Below are 15098 nucleotides of genomic sequence, written 5' to 3'. Positions count from 1 at the left end.
ACAATAACAATTCCTTCCTCTCTCGACTTATTTGCGTCTCCTCCCTATCACCATCTCTATCTCACACATATTTTTTAACATACTTACACCGTGAAAAATCACCCGAACCAAACCACAAAAAAATGATCGACTTTGGTCGGGTTGGTGAAACGAAATCACACTGTACGATTTGTTCTAACTAACACCCCAACCACACCCCTATTTTATAGTATAATGTGTCTTATATCACATGTTGGTACTGCTCTGAACAATGCATGAAGCAATGACACATCTGTCTGACAACTGACATGGTCACTGAGGCAACACTACTTTTCTTATTAGACCCGGGACAACGAGCTGAGATGAGTCACAGAAGAAGAAGCGTAACACTGAACTGAAAAAAATGGGTTTCTCTGCTGTGATTCGAGTAGCCAAAAGACTGGCCTCACTCTCTTACTCTTCATCACCATTCTCTTCATCACCATCTGCCAATGGCGTCAACACCATGCGCGGTGCCGTGTTCTGGGAAGCCAACAAGCCCCTCACCATGGAACAATTCCAAATCCCCAGACCCAAAGCCAACGAAATCCTCATCAAGACCAAAGGTTTCATTTTCCACACTCTTTTTCTGTGTTTTTATTACTATCTATTGTTGTTGTAACTTTCCGGTGGTGTAGCTTGCGGAGTTTGCCACTCTGATCTCCATGTCATGAAAGGGGATTTCACCTTTCATAACCCTTGTGTTGTGGGGCATGAGATAACTGGTGAGATTCTCCAACATGGACCCCAAACTGACTCCAAAATCATTCGAAGGTTCAGTTTTTATCTTCTTCTTTCACTTGTTCTCGTGTACAGAATTATCAAGTTTGTGTCTTTTTCATCATTTACTAATTTTTTGTGTTTTTTTTTTCAGATTTCCAATTGGGTCTCGTGTTGTTGGAGCATTCATCATGCCTTGTGGTAATTGTCACAGCTGTGCCAAGGTATTCTACATTTCTCTTTTGAGTGTTGAGGAATTATAAATCACTATCCATTCTTCACTGAAAAAAAAATACACAATAGGGCCATGATGATTTATGTGAAGATTTCTCTGCTTACAACCGTGCAAAAGGAACCCTTTACGATGGTGAGACTAGGCTGTTCCTTCAGGACTCTGGTAAGTGAATAACTCTGTAAAATTCACTTCATATAGGCCTGAACTTACACATAAATGCATCTGTGTCTTATATCTGCATTGTGTCCAATGTCCATGATATGAACGTAGGACGACCAGTGTTCATGTACTGTATGGGTGGGCTTGCCGAGATGTGTGTTGTGCCAGCCCATGGATTGTCCCTTTTACCAGAATCATTGCCCTATACAGAGTCTGCAATTTTAGGGTGTGCGGTGTTTACTGCTTATGGTGCAATGGCTCATGCAGCCGAAGTTCGTCCTGGGGATTCTGTTGTTGTTATTGGAATGGGTGGTGTTGGCTCAAGGTAAGTGAAAACAACCAAAACATCCTATATTCTCCTATATTCTCCTATAGGCTTCACTTTCAGCTTCCTGATGGTTGTCAGTGTTCTCGACTCATGAACAGTTTTTGGCATGATTTTTTGTTATGAGCGTGTATATTGTAGCTATTTAGAGCATCCTGCAACAACATGTTTGAACTTAGTTTTGGATACCGTAAATTATTTGAAATTTTCTAAAAATTTGCAGATGCTCTAAACAACTACAATATACACGTTCATAAAAAAATTGTACTGAAAACTGTTTGCTGGTCTTAAAGTGAAGCCCCTATATGAAAATTGTCATATACATAATGAAATTTGAGGGCATTGTTTTCTGGTTATGAGATGACTATTGGGCACTCATTTTCATCATAACCAGAACAAACGATCCAGTTGTTTGCAGATAGCAAGAGCATTTGGTGCATCTGATATTATAGCAGTGGATGTTGAAGATGGAAAACTGCAAAAGGCCAAGACATTTGGTGCAACTCATACTGTAAATGCAATGAAGGAAGATGCTGTTGACAAGATAAGAGTATGCTCCTCCTCTATTTGCTGTCTGTATAGTTGAGCATTTTTCCCAGTTCATATTATTTGCTGCTGAGATCAGGAAATCACTAGAGGAGAAAGGGGTGTGAGACATTTATGATTCTGCTCCTCTATTTGTATAGTTGAGCATTTTTCTCAGTCCATATTATTTGCTGCTGAGAACAGGAAATCACTAGAGGAGAAAGGGGTGTGCACATATATGATTCTGCTCCTCTCTATTTGTATAGTTGAGCATTTTTCTCATTTCATGTTATTTGTATAGTTGAGCATTTTTCTCAGTCCATATTATTTGCTGCTGAGAACAGGAAATCACTAGAGGAGAAAGGGGTGTGGACATTTATGATTCTGCACCTCTATTTGTATAGTTGAGCCTTTTTCTCATTTCATGTTATTTGTATAGTTGAGCATTTTTCTCTGCTGAGAACAGGAAATCACTGGAGGAGAAAGGGGTGTGTGTGTGTGGACATTTATGATTCAGCTCCTCTCTATTTGTATAGTTGAGCAATTTTCTCAGTTCATGTTGTTTGCTGCTGAGAACAGGAAATCACAGGAGGAAAGGGTGTGGACATTGCGGTCGAAGCGCTGGGAAAGCCTCAGACATTCATGCAGTGTTTTAAGAGTGTGAAAGACGGAGGGAAGGCGGTGATGATTGGACTTGCACAGGCCGGTGCTTTCGGGGAAGTAGATATAAATCATCTCGTTCGCAGAAAGGTGAGACTGTTCAAGAGATTTATATGTGATTTTTGTATATACATTACAGATTTTATAACTATAGAGTGATCAAATTTGATGGAGCAGATAAAAGTGATTGGATCATATGGAGGGAGGGCAAGGGAGGATCTTCCAAAGTTGGTGAGATTGGCAGAGACAGGAGTTTTCAATCTCAAGGATGCTGTTTCCAAAGTGTATAAATTTGAGGAGGTTGGCAAGGCATATGAAGAACTCAACAAGGGGGCCATTGTTGGCCGAGCTGTGATTGAGATTATGTAACTTTCTGTCTTTATAACTCTGTTTTGTGTGATCAGGAGAAGAATAAAGTTGACACTGCTCGCTTGGAGGACACTTGCATTTGTCTATATAGCATCTATTTTTTTTTAACGGTTTTTTTAAATTTTATTAAGGGATAATTGCGGCATAAGTACCCAATGTTTGGGTTTTGTACGCGGCATAGACCCAATGTTTATTTTTAGTGGCAAAAGTACCCAAAGTCGGTAAAACTGTAATTCCGTCAGTCTCCTCTGTTAGGCAGACACGTGTCACGTTTTTATTGGTCCAAATCATAATTATTTTAAAATTATTATTGAGTTGGACCAATCACGAAGTGACACGTGTTGGTCCAGTCATCACGAAACGGAACCTAACTGAAGAGGCTGACAGAATTACAGTTTTAGGTAAAAACCGAAGTAGAAAGTGCACTTTCTACTTTGAATTTCACATTTTGAGTTTTTACCTAAGTAAAAACCGAAGTTAAAGGTGCACAATGGCTGCGTTTGGCTTGGCTATTTTTTCACATTTTTATTATCTCTAAACGTAAGTCACGGACTTGTGCAACCAAACACGACCTTCTTCACTTTGAATTTTTCACTTCGTTTTTTTAAAAAAAGAAAAGGTTTTACTTCAGTTTTTTTGTATGCTCACTATAAAAACCGAAGTAAAAGCCTATATTTCTAGTAGTGCTATTCCTTGGAGGTATATTTAAGCGACGACCATATCCCAATCTGTCCTATCCCCTTTGGGCGCTCTCGTCAATTGCTCTCAGTCTCAGATAACACTGTTTTTTAATTTCTCTCACTATTGTCTCACATAACAGTGTTTTTATAGAACAAAAACAATTTCAAACACATCAAAAACTTTCTTGTTTTCACTACCTTCAAAACAAATTTGGAATACAGACGCGCCTACATATCCAATGTATATCTAGTAACTAAAACACACACACACACATATATTTTGCATAGATTATACTAAATTATATACATCTGTATCTATTCCTTGAAATCCAAATCAACCTCCACCACAACTTACTTTCCATTTTCTCATCCAAAGGCAAAGGTAATCATAAAAATATATGATCTTGACAATCTCTGGCAACTAATAAAACCAATTGCTAAATTACTACACTACACATACCAGTCGAAGATAATTTTGAAAATTTTATCAGACAACAACAACAAGAGAAAACACAATGCCATTTCTTAAGAAGATCAAACAAAAGAAAGACACTTTTATGTTTTTTTCACATGATCTGTTCTGATTATTCTCCTATTTTTTTTTTGGAAAAAGATACAGAGGTCAATCATTTGACCTCCTCTCAAATAAATTGAGGACCTCACTTATGGCGGAGGAATACCGTGGTAACAACAACAACAAAAAAAAAAAAACAAAATAAACACTCAATGCCAAAACGACGCCCAAGGACTCAAACTCAACAAAAGCTAATGCGCCCATAAACTACTCCACTCCCTACAAAGATCCAAAAAAGACAAGCCCTCAAAGTCTGTCGATCTATACACCCAAGTTGCCACCCAGAACTTGATTTTATCCCAAAGGCTATCCACTGCAGAAGAGACGTCTTCAAAGATTCTACTATTCCTCTCCAGCCAAATTGCCCTATTGTTCTGATTATTCTCCTATTGGCTCCTTCCTTTCACTGAGTTCAAACTCTTTACATAGGGAAATACACACTCTTCAGCCACACCATGTTTCTTACCTACACCGTGAGAGGAAAGATTCCTTAGCTTTTGGCGACGAACATTGTAAGACACCAAACGCCGGTCCTCGCCTTGGAAGAGGAGTTCATCACCCTTGCAGGAGAATGTCAATGCAGCTTGAATTCCCACAAGGGGTCCAACAACTAGTTGTTTGATCCAAGAACCAACCAAGCAGTCATCCATCATCACCCATACTTCAACCAATATTTCACCCTCTCTTTCACTGGAATATCGAAACAAAGCAAGAGATTCATTCCACACTGAAAGTGTATTCCATTTTGGATCCCATGTAGGCTCTACGGATTGAAGATTGTCCGGCAATGGCAAGCCATTAAATATCTCATCAGAAACATCAAAAGAAAGTAACTTGTCATGAAGTTTCTCGTCAGAGGAAAGTAATTCGTCGACAGAAAGTACCTTGTGAATGCATAAATGCCAATAAATAACTCCTTTGCAGAATACACCTGTACTGTTAATCACAATGTCATTAATGTCCAAATCAAAATTCATCTCACTCCAATCAAACTTGATCTCCTTCCATAAATTAGTGGCCAAACTGTAAACAACAGCTTTGCTATTGTTCGACAACCAATCAACCCCAAGCCGGACAATCTTGTAGTCATTAGCTCTAGAATCATAGCCAAATCCAGCTCCTATGATACCAAAATCATCGAAAAGTACCGAATCCGGAAGAATTCTGAACTCCATGATTGCTGGATTGCACAAAACTATGCAACCTCTAGAAGTACCAGACTCGAATCTAGTCAGGACAACAACTCCATTACAATGATTTTCCAGCCTATCAGTGACATCCCTTTCACATGGGATTCGTGGTAAATCTTCACTAACATGATGAATGAGGTCAATCTCACCATCATCCAAATGGGATAAGTGGAAAACCTTGGGGGCAATGAAAGGACAAGACAGTGAATGTCTAACAAGCTCTTGATCGTCCACATCTTCACAGGGGCATGGACTCTGATAAATGAAAGATGCGACAGACGACGTGTTGTTTTTCGTATTGTGGAGATGTTTAGCCACAAATGCTGAATCAACGATGAGAGATTTGATGAGAGCGTACCAAGATTTACTGACACGCTTTGATCGAACCAGTGACTCGGGAGGCAGCCGTGACATGATTTCCACCACCGCCTCTTCCGGCATATGAAGGCATTCCCCTGATGATGTCGTCGTCCCTGCCATTTCTGCTTCAATAAATATCAATTTTAACTGTTAAATCAAATTTGGTTCTAGTAAGCGAAACCCTTATTCCTCGAAGGGATCACTAATATTTACATGAATACTATATACAACCAACTTCCCATACGTATTTTTACACGTATTTTTACTTAGTTTAATTTATAGAAGGGTTTATATTTTTTGGATTATTAAATAGATAGGCGTGACGAAGATTATCTAATAAACATTGCTGTTTTTTACTAATGTCCTTGTGAGGGATATATTTGACTATTGCCATAACAATGTAATACTAATTCTCCGAAGGATATTACCTCACATTTTTTCATTGGCTGACCATATATTATTTTGTCTACTGCTTGCTTGTTTGCCATTTGGGCTCTGGGGTGTATTCCAGACCTATACATCTTTGGACGAAATGGTTGTCGGTCCACACCCTATAGTACAATTTTTTTTTATGAAAGAGAAATTGTTTTATAATAGGCATTTTTCCTATTTTAATTACAATAAAATTACGAGGGATAGATGTGTAAATTTACTTTTTGGTGATATGTATTTACGCTGAAGAGATTTGTATTGACATTGAAAAAGGACGTATTCGGAGAATAGGATCATTTATTCGAGTGATCTTCTGTGAAAATGGCAGCAGGTGTGGGTCCTTTTATTTAAAATTTTGCTTCAAAATGAAATACAAACAATATAGCATCTCTTTTGAATCATGGTTTACTAGCTTTGGGATCTAATAAAATAAAGAAATTTTGGTGTTTGAATTGCTCCAAAATCGATTGTGTACATAATAAATAGTGTTCTCGGTTTGAGTACATAATAAATTGATAGGAAATGTGTTGCCGAGTGTTGAGTAGATTTTCACTATTTCTCACTTGATAATCTTCTCGGTTTGATTAGAAATGGGATTTGAGCAATTATACCAAACCTATAAGCGTTTATGGAATAGTGATTGACTTTTGTGTTATCATTTCCACAAATGGGATTGCTTTCATGTTGGGATTGCTTTCATGATTGGTGGTTATGCTCATTTGAGGTCAATATCAACCTTCGTAAAAGGGCTTTGTGTTTTGGGTTCAACATTCATGAATTAGTTGATTTTTCTAAAGACTTCGTATCCTATGTAAGAAGCAATATTTTGTATATGACAAATTAGGTTTAGTCGCGTCTGGAATGGACTTTTGTTATGTCTGTAGTTTATTCGTTTTTAGTTAGAGTCCACGTCAGCATGTGTGTAAAACAAGGCTGTTAGTTGGTTCGAGATTATACATAATTACAGCCAATGATATATATTGGGCTGGTTAATTAATTATAACCAACTCTCTTTGTTTGAAAGATTCGATTGGGTGTTTTTGCTCTGTTCTCTTTCTTTTTCTTCCACTGATTTTTGCAGGTGTTGGCAAGAAACTCCATTGAAGATGGTTGAAGCTTTCTGTGCAAGCACTGGAATCAAGCCGTGATTGCTGAAGGAGTTCAGCTGGGTCTTGATGCTATAGATCCGAAGGTTTTCAGATTTGAAATATTGTTGAAGGGAGTTCAACATTGAAGCAAGGAGATCTTGCGTTTATAGCCAAGGGATTTGCTTGTTTAGGGTAAAAAGCTTCATTGTATTTTGAGATAGTTTGTACAGTTTTTACATATTGATTCTTGAACTGGTTTATGTAAAATTACTTTTGAATATAGTGAAAGTTATTACCCTAGTTCAGGGAACCCAAGCACTAGTCGGCTGGAATGAGTTTTCAGTGCAGACGAAACTTGTAATTTTGTGTGTTCACTCTTTTGATTGTGTTGTTAATGTTCATGTATGTTTCAAGATACAACCTAGATGAATATTGTAAAACTGGAAAGATAGGCTAAAACTTACACTACAACAAATTTGATATACAATGACTCCCTACAATGTCTTACACCAATGGTGTAAGATATTAAAACTTATTAGGGGTTTTAAATGTCTAATGGTGTAAGATATTGAAAGTTTATACTAATGGCTACAATTGGAAGACATTAAAAATGGTGGAAGACATTGGAAATAGGCTGGGGAAGTGTTCATAGGTACATCCAACGTCTCCCACTGGGAGACGTGGGACACGTGGCACGTCTCCCAGTGGGAGACGTTGGATGTCTCCCTCTTATAATACTCTAAACTTCAGCCTTCTTCCTTACACATACACGAACCCGAGAGCAAACCAGAAAGGAGAGAAACCGAATTGGGGCTGCGTTTTTAGGGTTCTAAGGTAAGTTTTTTTTTTTAATTTTCTTGATTTTTAGTTAATTATTTTGCAAAAAAATCATAGGTTTTGCATTAGAATGAGTAATATATATGATTTTGTGTTAGTTTTACATTTTTATGCATTTTTTTATATACATTGTAGGATTTTGTGGTTTTTTCATGGAAGTTTTTTAGGGACTTATGATTTTTTAGTTTTTTTTTAATTTAACCTATCACATTGTATAGATTTCATTAGAGTATATATGTTCATGATTTTTTTAAATTTTTATCATTTTTTATTTCGAAATTTAGATATATTTTTGTATATTTGAATTTTTTTTTAAATTGTAACTATTTTGTTATATATATAGTTATGTTAAAATAAATTTATTAAATAATTTATAAAATATAAATATATGAAAATTTTTATGTTTTTGTTGATTATTAAGTTTTAAGGTTATGAAATTTTATATTGATTTTTTGTTGAGGTTATAATTAGTAGCACATTGAGATTTTTTTTATTTGTTTACCAATATAATTTATTATTATTAGATATTTAGTGATATTTGTTTAGTAATGTTTAACATATTAATTAATTTAATTTCATAGGTTGTGATTTTTGTGGTGAGATTTTAGAGAGTATTTTGCATCAAAATTCCTATATCAATCACACATTTGAGGTAATTAAGTTTCTAAAATTACAATAATACGTTATATATTGCTAGATATTTAGTGATGTTTTATTTATTATTTATTAATTTTATTTTATTGGTTTGTGGATTTAATAGTGAATTTGATTACTAAGTGAAGTAATTTTGCTAGCTTTTGAATTATTGATTGCAAGAGGTACATATATATTCTCTTACTTCTACTTTTAATATTATTAAACAAATGTTAGAGGAGTTTGAATATCTTAAATATTCATCCATAATGAAGTAGGTTCTGAGATTAAAATTGTGTGCTGCGATGATAACGGAAGGTTGAGAACTTGTGTGTTTTAGTGAAGTAGGTTCTGAGAAATTTGGTTGTGTGCTGCGGAGCTATAAGGAAGAAACTTATTGTATGTTGTTTGAATTGTTTGTTTTGCTATTCACATGCAGATGGTTAGGTTACTATTATAGGGGAAATGCTGCCCGATTTTTTCTAGGATAATAAATAATTAGTTTAATATAGACATCCTATAAGGAAGAAACTTATTTTATGTTGTTTGAATTGTTTGTTTTGTTATACACATGCAGATGGTTAGGTCACTATTATAGGGGAAATGCTGCCCGATTTTATCTAGGATAATAAAAAATTAGTTTTATATAGACATACAACTTTATCACGTGCTTATTTAGTGTTGTTTCTTTTCTTTTCCATAGACATAAGAGAATATATGGATAAACAGTGGATGTCAACGAATAGGTTATCTGCAGAATATAGGAACGGGGTCGATTTGTTCTTAAGGTTTTGTTCGGAAAATGTGAAAGACCTAAATTTTACTTATTGTCCATGTCTTAAGTGTGGAAATGTTAAAAATATGGATCTTAAAAAGATTAAAGAACACTTATATTTCAATGGGATCGACAAGAGTTACACAATTTGGTATTACCATGAAGAGATAGCTCCGATTGCTCCAACTTTGTCAAGTAGACCAAAAGGAGTGAGGAGAAATATAGTGGAGGAGAACTGGGATCCATTAGATGAAATGATTGACGACGCACATTATGGATCAGGAGTAGACCCAACCGGACAATGTGGCATGTGGATACTACTTAATGAGGATGTTGAATGATTTTATTGAACATGCGAGTCCCGGGCATTACTTGAGAACGGTATTATTAATTAAAATTTACAAATTATTTTTGAAACTATAAATGTAATCAAATAATTAATTAATATATTTTACTTTATATTTCTTGCAGCTAACAAGCACATCATATACAGAGGCACAAATTGATGAGTTGCGACAAGAATGAGCGACATATATGTTGCCGATAATCCAAAGTTACCGACCTCGTTAATAGGTTTTATTTTTATTTTTTAACTCTTTCTTCATACACAATGCAATATTTGTTCATTTTGAATATGTCTAACAAATATTGTATTTCTTGTATATGTCTAACAAATATATTTTTTTCTTTCAATTTAATTGATTATTAAATCAATTTAAATTTAGATTAAAATCATTTCAATTTAAAATAAAATAATTTCAATTTAAATTAATATTATTTCAATTTAATTAATTATTAAATCAAATTAAAATAATATTAATTATAAATTTATTTAATTTATTTATTTTAAATGTGGGAGACTTTCAATGTGTCTCACTGGGAGAGGTGGTAGACTTCCCACGTCTCCCAATGGGAGAGGTGGAAAGTCAACGTTTGACTTTCAACCTCTCCCAATGGGAGACGTGGGAAGTGAGGCACGTCTCCCAATGGGAGACGTGAGATATATACCTACAATGACCCTAGCTGCAACGTCTCCCCAATTGGGAGACATTGTAGACTTCCAATGTCTCCCAATTAATGTCATAAAACCTCTATTTTGTTGTAGTGCTAGGTTTTTCATCCTATTTACATTAATGGTTTAAATTAGAATTGTGCATAAATTTTTACAACTCGCCTAATCCGAATAATCCGCTCAAACCAACCCGAAAAAACTGCCAAAAAATGCAACTCGAATAAACCAACAAAAAGTTAAACCGCCAAATTATTACATTGGGCAAGTTGAAAATAATTATCAACCCGCCCAATATAATTCGACTTGCCCAATTAAGAACTTACTATTTTTAATACATTTAAATATATTAATATATTATATAGTTTTGTTTTATTTTTTTACTATAAATTTAAAATATTGCTTTAAGCTTAAAAAGATAAATTTCACAATATTAGTACTAGTATTTAAAGGAAAAAAAACTACAAAAATGTAATCTTAAAAAAAAAAAAATCACACTACCACTTCGGTCCCGACCAACCCGCCCAAACTATTGGACGGGTTAAATTGATTTTTTTCTTATGTGGGCAAGTTACGAATTTACTTTTTCTAGCCCGATTATGACATTGGACGGGTAAAAATATATTGTAATCCGACCAACACGCCCAATGATCAACCCTAGTTTAAATAACTTGGATGAAATTATTTACTCAATTGTAGAAGCACACATCCCATTAAATTCTAATGTATCATTATATTAGCATTTGTCGATATCCATAATGTGTTTGACTAAATGCCTCAATTTGGTATGAAGTTATTTTTGTTTACTAAATGCCTCAAATGTAATATGAGAAACTCACTTTGTTGGCTCATCAAAACAAATTGCAAGTAGGCCCTTCTCTGTCACCATCCACACCCAATAACTACTTATATGTGTAGAGTCATTTTCAAAAAAAAAATATATATAATGAAAATAAGGACAATATTGATGGTAAATTCCCACTTGCGTGCTTCAATCTTCTTCCCCACATCAGATTACAATACCACAAGAAATACAAATTTTGGAAATCAATCCTCCAGCTACTTCCTCTCTCTTCACACATTGTTCAACTTGTAAAAAAATTATTTAAGCTTCATCACTCAATCGATAAAACTTGCTTTACCAAATGAAAATATTAAAATAATATAACAAAAGTACATAAAAAATATACCATAGCCGGTGACCAATTTTACCTAAACTTCTTACACACATGGCGCTGACATGGCCAAGACACATCAGCATATAAAGAGCCATGTTAGCCTTTCTGTTAGCCACATGTGTTGAAAGTTAACGGAAGTCCTTCTTTACATTACTGTGAATATTTCGGGAGGAATTTTTAACGGCCTGAAAAAATTAGGAGGCACGATACGGTAGTAGTATAGTTCGAGGGGTAAAAATCCTAAATAGCATATTTTATACTTTAAATGTGGTAGTTTTGTGATATACAATATTATCATATTTTTATTATTTAAAAAAAAAACCATAGACAATGATATAGTTTAATTTTATTTTAATATGTTTATGTAATTCTTTTGTATTGTCGTTTATCACTCTGCAACTGTAACTCCCACTTCTTTCTACAAATGCATTATAACAATTATGAAAAATAAGAGAAGATGTTTTTATTCATACTTTTGAGTGCATTGCAATGTTAATCGAATGCTATAGCTATTAAGTAAAGTGGAAGAATAACTAATGAATACGCAACTATAATATCCATGGGCATTTCATTAGTATAATACCCATATAGAATGATGCAAAATACAAACAAACAATCAATAAAGTTATGAGCAATAAAGAGAAATTCATGATTAGATGATGAATTTTATCTAGAAGGGTAAGAGATGAAGAAGTTGTTGCAAGTAAATGGTTGAAGGAACAAGTATTTATAATACAAAAACTAGTTGTTATGACCGTTGGTGAATAGTGATCCGACCGTTGGAAACAATAACCTGACCGTTGGGGATATAGCTGTATTCTATTGTGGTATTTTAACAATTTTAAGTTGTTAAAATAACTAATACATGAGAATAATTAATTTATGGATGTTAGAGAAACTTTTTCAAAAAAGTTTGTGAGTAAAAAATATTGAACTAAGTAATATAAGAAGATTGAGAAGTTTTCTTTTTTTTTTGTTACTATTCACCGGGTACTATTCATAGTGGGTCCCGCAATAGTGTCCACATGGGTCCCGCAGTGGGGTCCACCCCATGGGTCCCACATGTTGATGCAGTAGTGATACAATGATGACTTTAGCAAACCACTATGCTTTATATTTTGAATATTTTATTATTCCACTATGCTTGATATTTTAAATATTTTATTAGTATAGAACCCAATGTTTTCTTATAAATAAGCTCTTCCAAAACTCATTTTGAATTACAAAACCTCTTTTTCTTTTTCTCACTCTGCTTAAAAATCTTCTTAACACTCTTTTAAAGTTCTAAATCTCTAAGATCTATGCGAAGTTCTGTCTGTAACGCTAGCCTACGAAAACCTTTTAGGTAAGCTCCTTACCGAGCCTTTCAATTTAGTTACTTAGCTATTATATATATATATATATTATTTTACTATGCTGTTATAATGCCAAAATTTATATATAGATTATTTTACCATGTCGTTATAATGCCAATATTTATATATAGATTATTTTACCATGTCGTTATAATTTACAATGCCAAAATTGCAATATAAACTAATTTTTTTATATGTCATTATAATACTAACCTTATATAGGCTATGGCCACACTTTTGACTATTATGGACTTTTAATATATGACCTTATTCCCTACTATTATGGACTGGTATTATGGGCTGGACATTTTCATATGACCATGACCGCGACTTTTAGACTAGGATCTTCCCATGGACAATTATAGTATGACCATACGACTGGACATAAAATAAACAATAAAATAGGAAAAATGGAATAATAACAATTATAAACTAAAATTACATAATGTAAATTTTGTGTAAGTTAATAGTTTGTGTTTTTATCAGGAAGCTAACAATTTCGGTTGTTTTATCAGGACAGAAGGTAAGTAGAATCCTCATCTACAACATAAGTCTTTTATGTGTCTTATGTGCAATTATATGCTTTACATGTTATTCTGCCATATTGTATTTATGCATAAGTTATTTTCAAGCATGTTATATTTATCATGCATAAGCACGCTTAATGTTTACAGATTAATTATTGAAAGCGTTAAAGTAGATGTGCTGCTTAGGAGACCTATGTCCCAAAATGTAATAAGGGAGACGTACTTCCCTATATAATGAATGTTTATGAGGGATAAATTCCCTATTATCATGTGTTATGTTCAGGTGGGAATGTGATTCCCTATATAATGCCGGCAGCAGCATCCTCTAGGGCCCAAATGAAAGGAAAGTGAAAGAAAGAAAATACATAACATGTTGCACGTTTATTTTAATGCATATGAGGAAGTTATTCTGCTTACTGAGCCTTAGCTCATCAGATAATGTTTGTGTTGTAGGTAAGATGCCCCAAATATAAATTGTTGATGAGTATACGTGGAGCCAACGTGATTGTACATATGGGGCTGACCTGAAAGGAGTGGAGTTCTGCTATGCTATATTATAAATAAACGATAAACTTGATTTTATATTTATATTTCATAAAAAATATTTTGTGAACTTTATAATTTACATAAATCTTTAAAAGTATTTCATGAACTTTGTAATTTACATAAATTTTTTTAATTTATCGGTTGGATACATCTCTAGTTCTACGTTAAGGTGTAGTAACGCCACAAAAATTATTTATAAAAGTATTAAGATTTTTATGTAAGATAAAGTTTTTATTTGGCTGTGGGTATTCTATGGTTAGAAGTTAGGAACATTAGTTTATGTATTGTTTAATAAAGTTTTTTTTGTAAATTCAGAATTTCAGTATTGTTGTATTCAGGTTAAACTTTGTTTTTACATTATATATATGTATGTTAAGAAAGGAGGTCGTTACACCAACAATAACCATTGAGAATAATTTTATTTCCTCATAAAAGGCTACTGTAACGTCTCAAATTCTCTAATGTGGCTTAGTGCCTTGATTAGGGGGTCCGGAGGGCAATAACTGGTTTATTGTATTATTATGTGATTATATGCATGATTATGTGAGTTATATATATTATATGACTGAATTGGCATGCTATTAGACTACGGTGTCTCACATGGAATAAGTGTAAGAATATTGAACTATTAATAATAACGTGTGTAACTCCACTAATTACCAATTGATTTTTAGATGGAGCCTCATGATTCTTGTCATGGTATCAAGAGTCAATTCCCTAGCGGACATTCGATCCACAGCGATCCAAATAGTGAGCCAAACCGTACGAGATCTGCATAGTGCGAAAAGGCACTTGAGATCCAAAAAAAATAAGCAAGCTAAAAAAATGGGCCACTTGTGATTAGGTAATTCAAGATTGGTGAGCAAAAAATCGCCACCATCTTGAGGGGGGATATTAGACTAT

At 34.1% G+C, this 15098-nt stretch overlaps 2 protein-coding genes across 2 annotated transcripts; one reads left to right on the top strand and one right to left on the bottom strand.

Moving 5' to 3' along the window:
• Positions 1 to 262: 262 nt before the first annotated feature.
• LOC133831747 (uncharacterized) lies at positions 263 to 3119 on the top strand. The gene is made up of 8 exons (XM_062262149.1): positions 263 to 584; positions 657 to 792; positions 893 to 962; positions 1042 to 1135; positions 1244 to 1457; positions 1866 to 2007; positions 2562 to 2732; positions 2820 to 3119. Exons 1-8 carry the CDS (start codon positions 383 to 385, stop codon positions 3009 to 3011), a joined length of 1221 nt encoding a protein of 406 aa, XP_062118133.1. The 5' UTR covers positions 263 to 382; the 3' UTR covers positions 3012 to 3119.
• A 762-nt stretch (positions 3120 to 3881) lies between these two features.
• Positions 3882 to 6038, bottom strand: LOC133829554 (putative F-box protein At3g21120). The gene has a single exon (XM_062259257.1). The coding sequence runs from the start codon at positions 5933 to 5935 to the stop codon at positions 4652 to 4654; it is 1284 nt and encodes a 427-aa protein (XP_062115241.1). The 5' UTR covers positions 5936 to 6038; the 3' UTR covers positions 3882 to 4651.
• Positions 6039 to 15098: the final 9060 nt, after the last annotated feature.

This window comes from Humulus lupulus, chromosome 4 (assembly GCF_963169125.1).
Source record: "Humulus lupulus chromosome 4, drHumLupu1.1, whole genome shotgun sequence".
In the NCBI taxonomy this organism is placed as follows: domain Eukaryota; kingdom Viridiplantae; phylum Streptophyta; class Magnoliopsida; order Rosales; family Cannabaceae; genus Humulus; species Humulus lupulus.
This window is presented reverse-complemented; position numbering and strand designations above follow the sequence as displayed.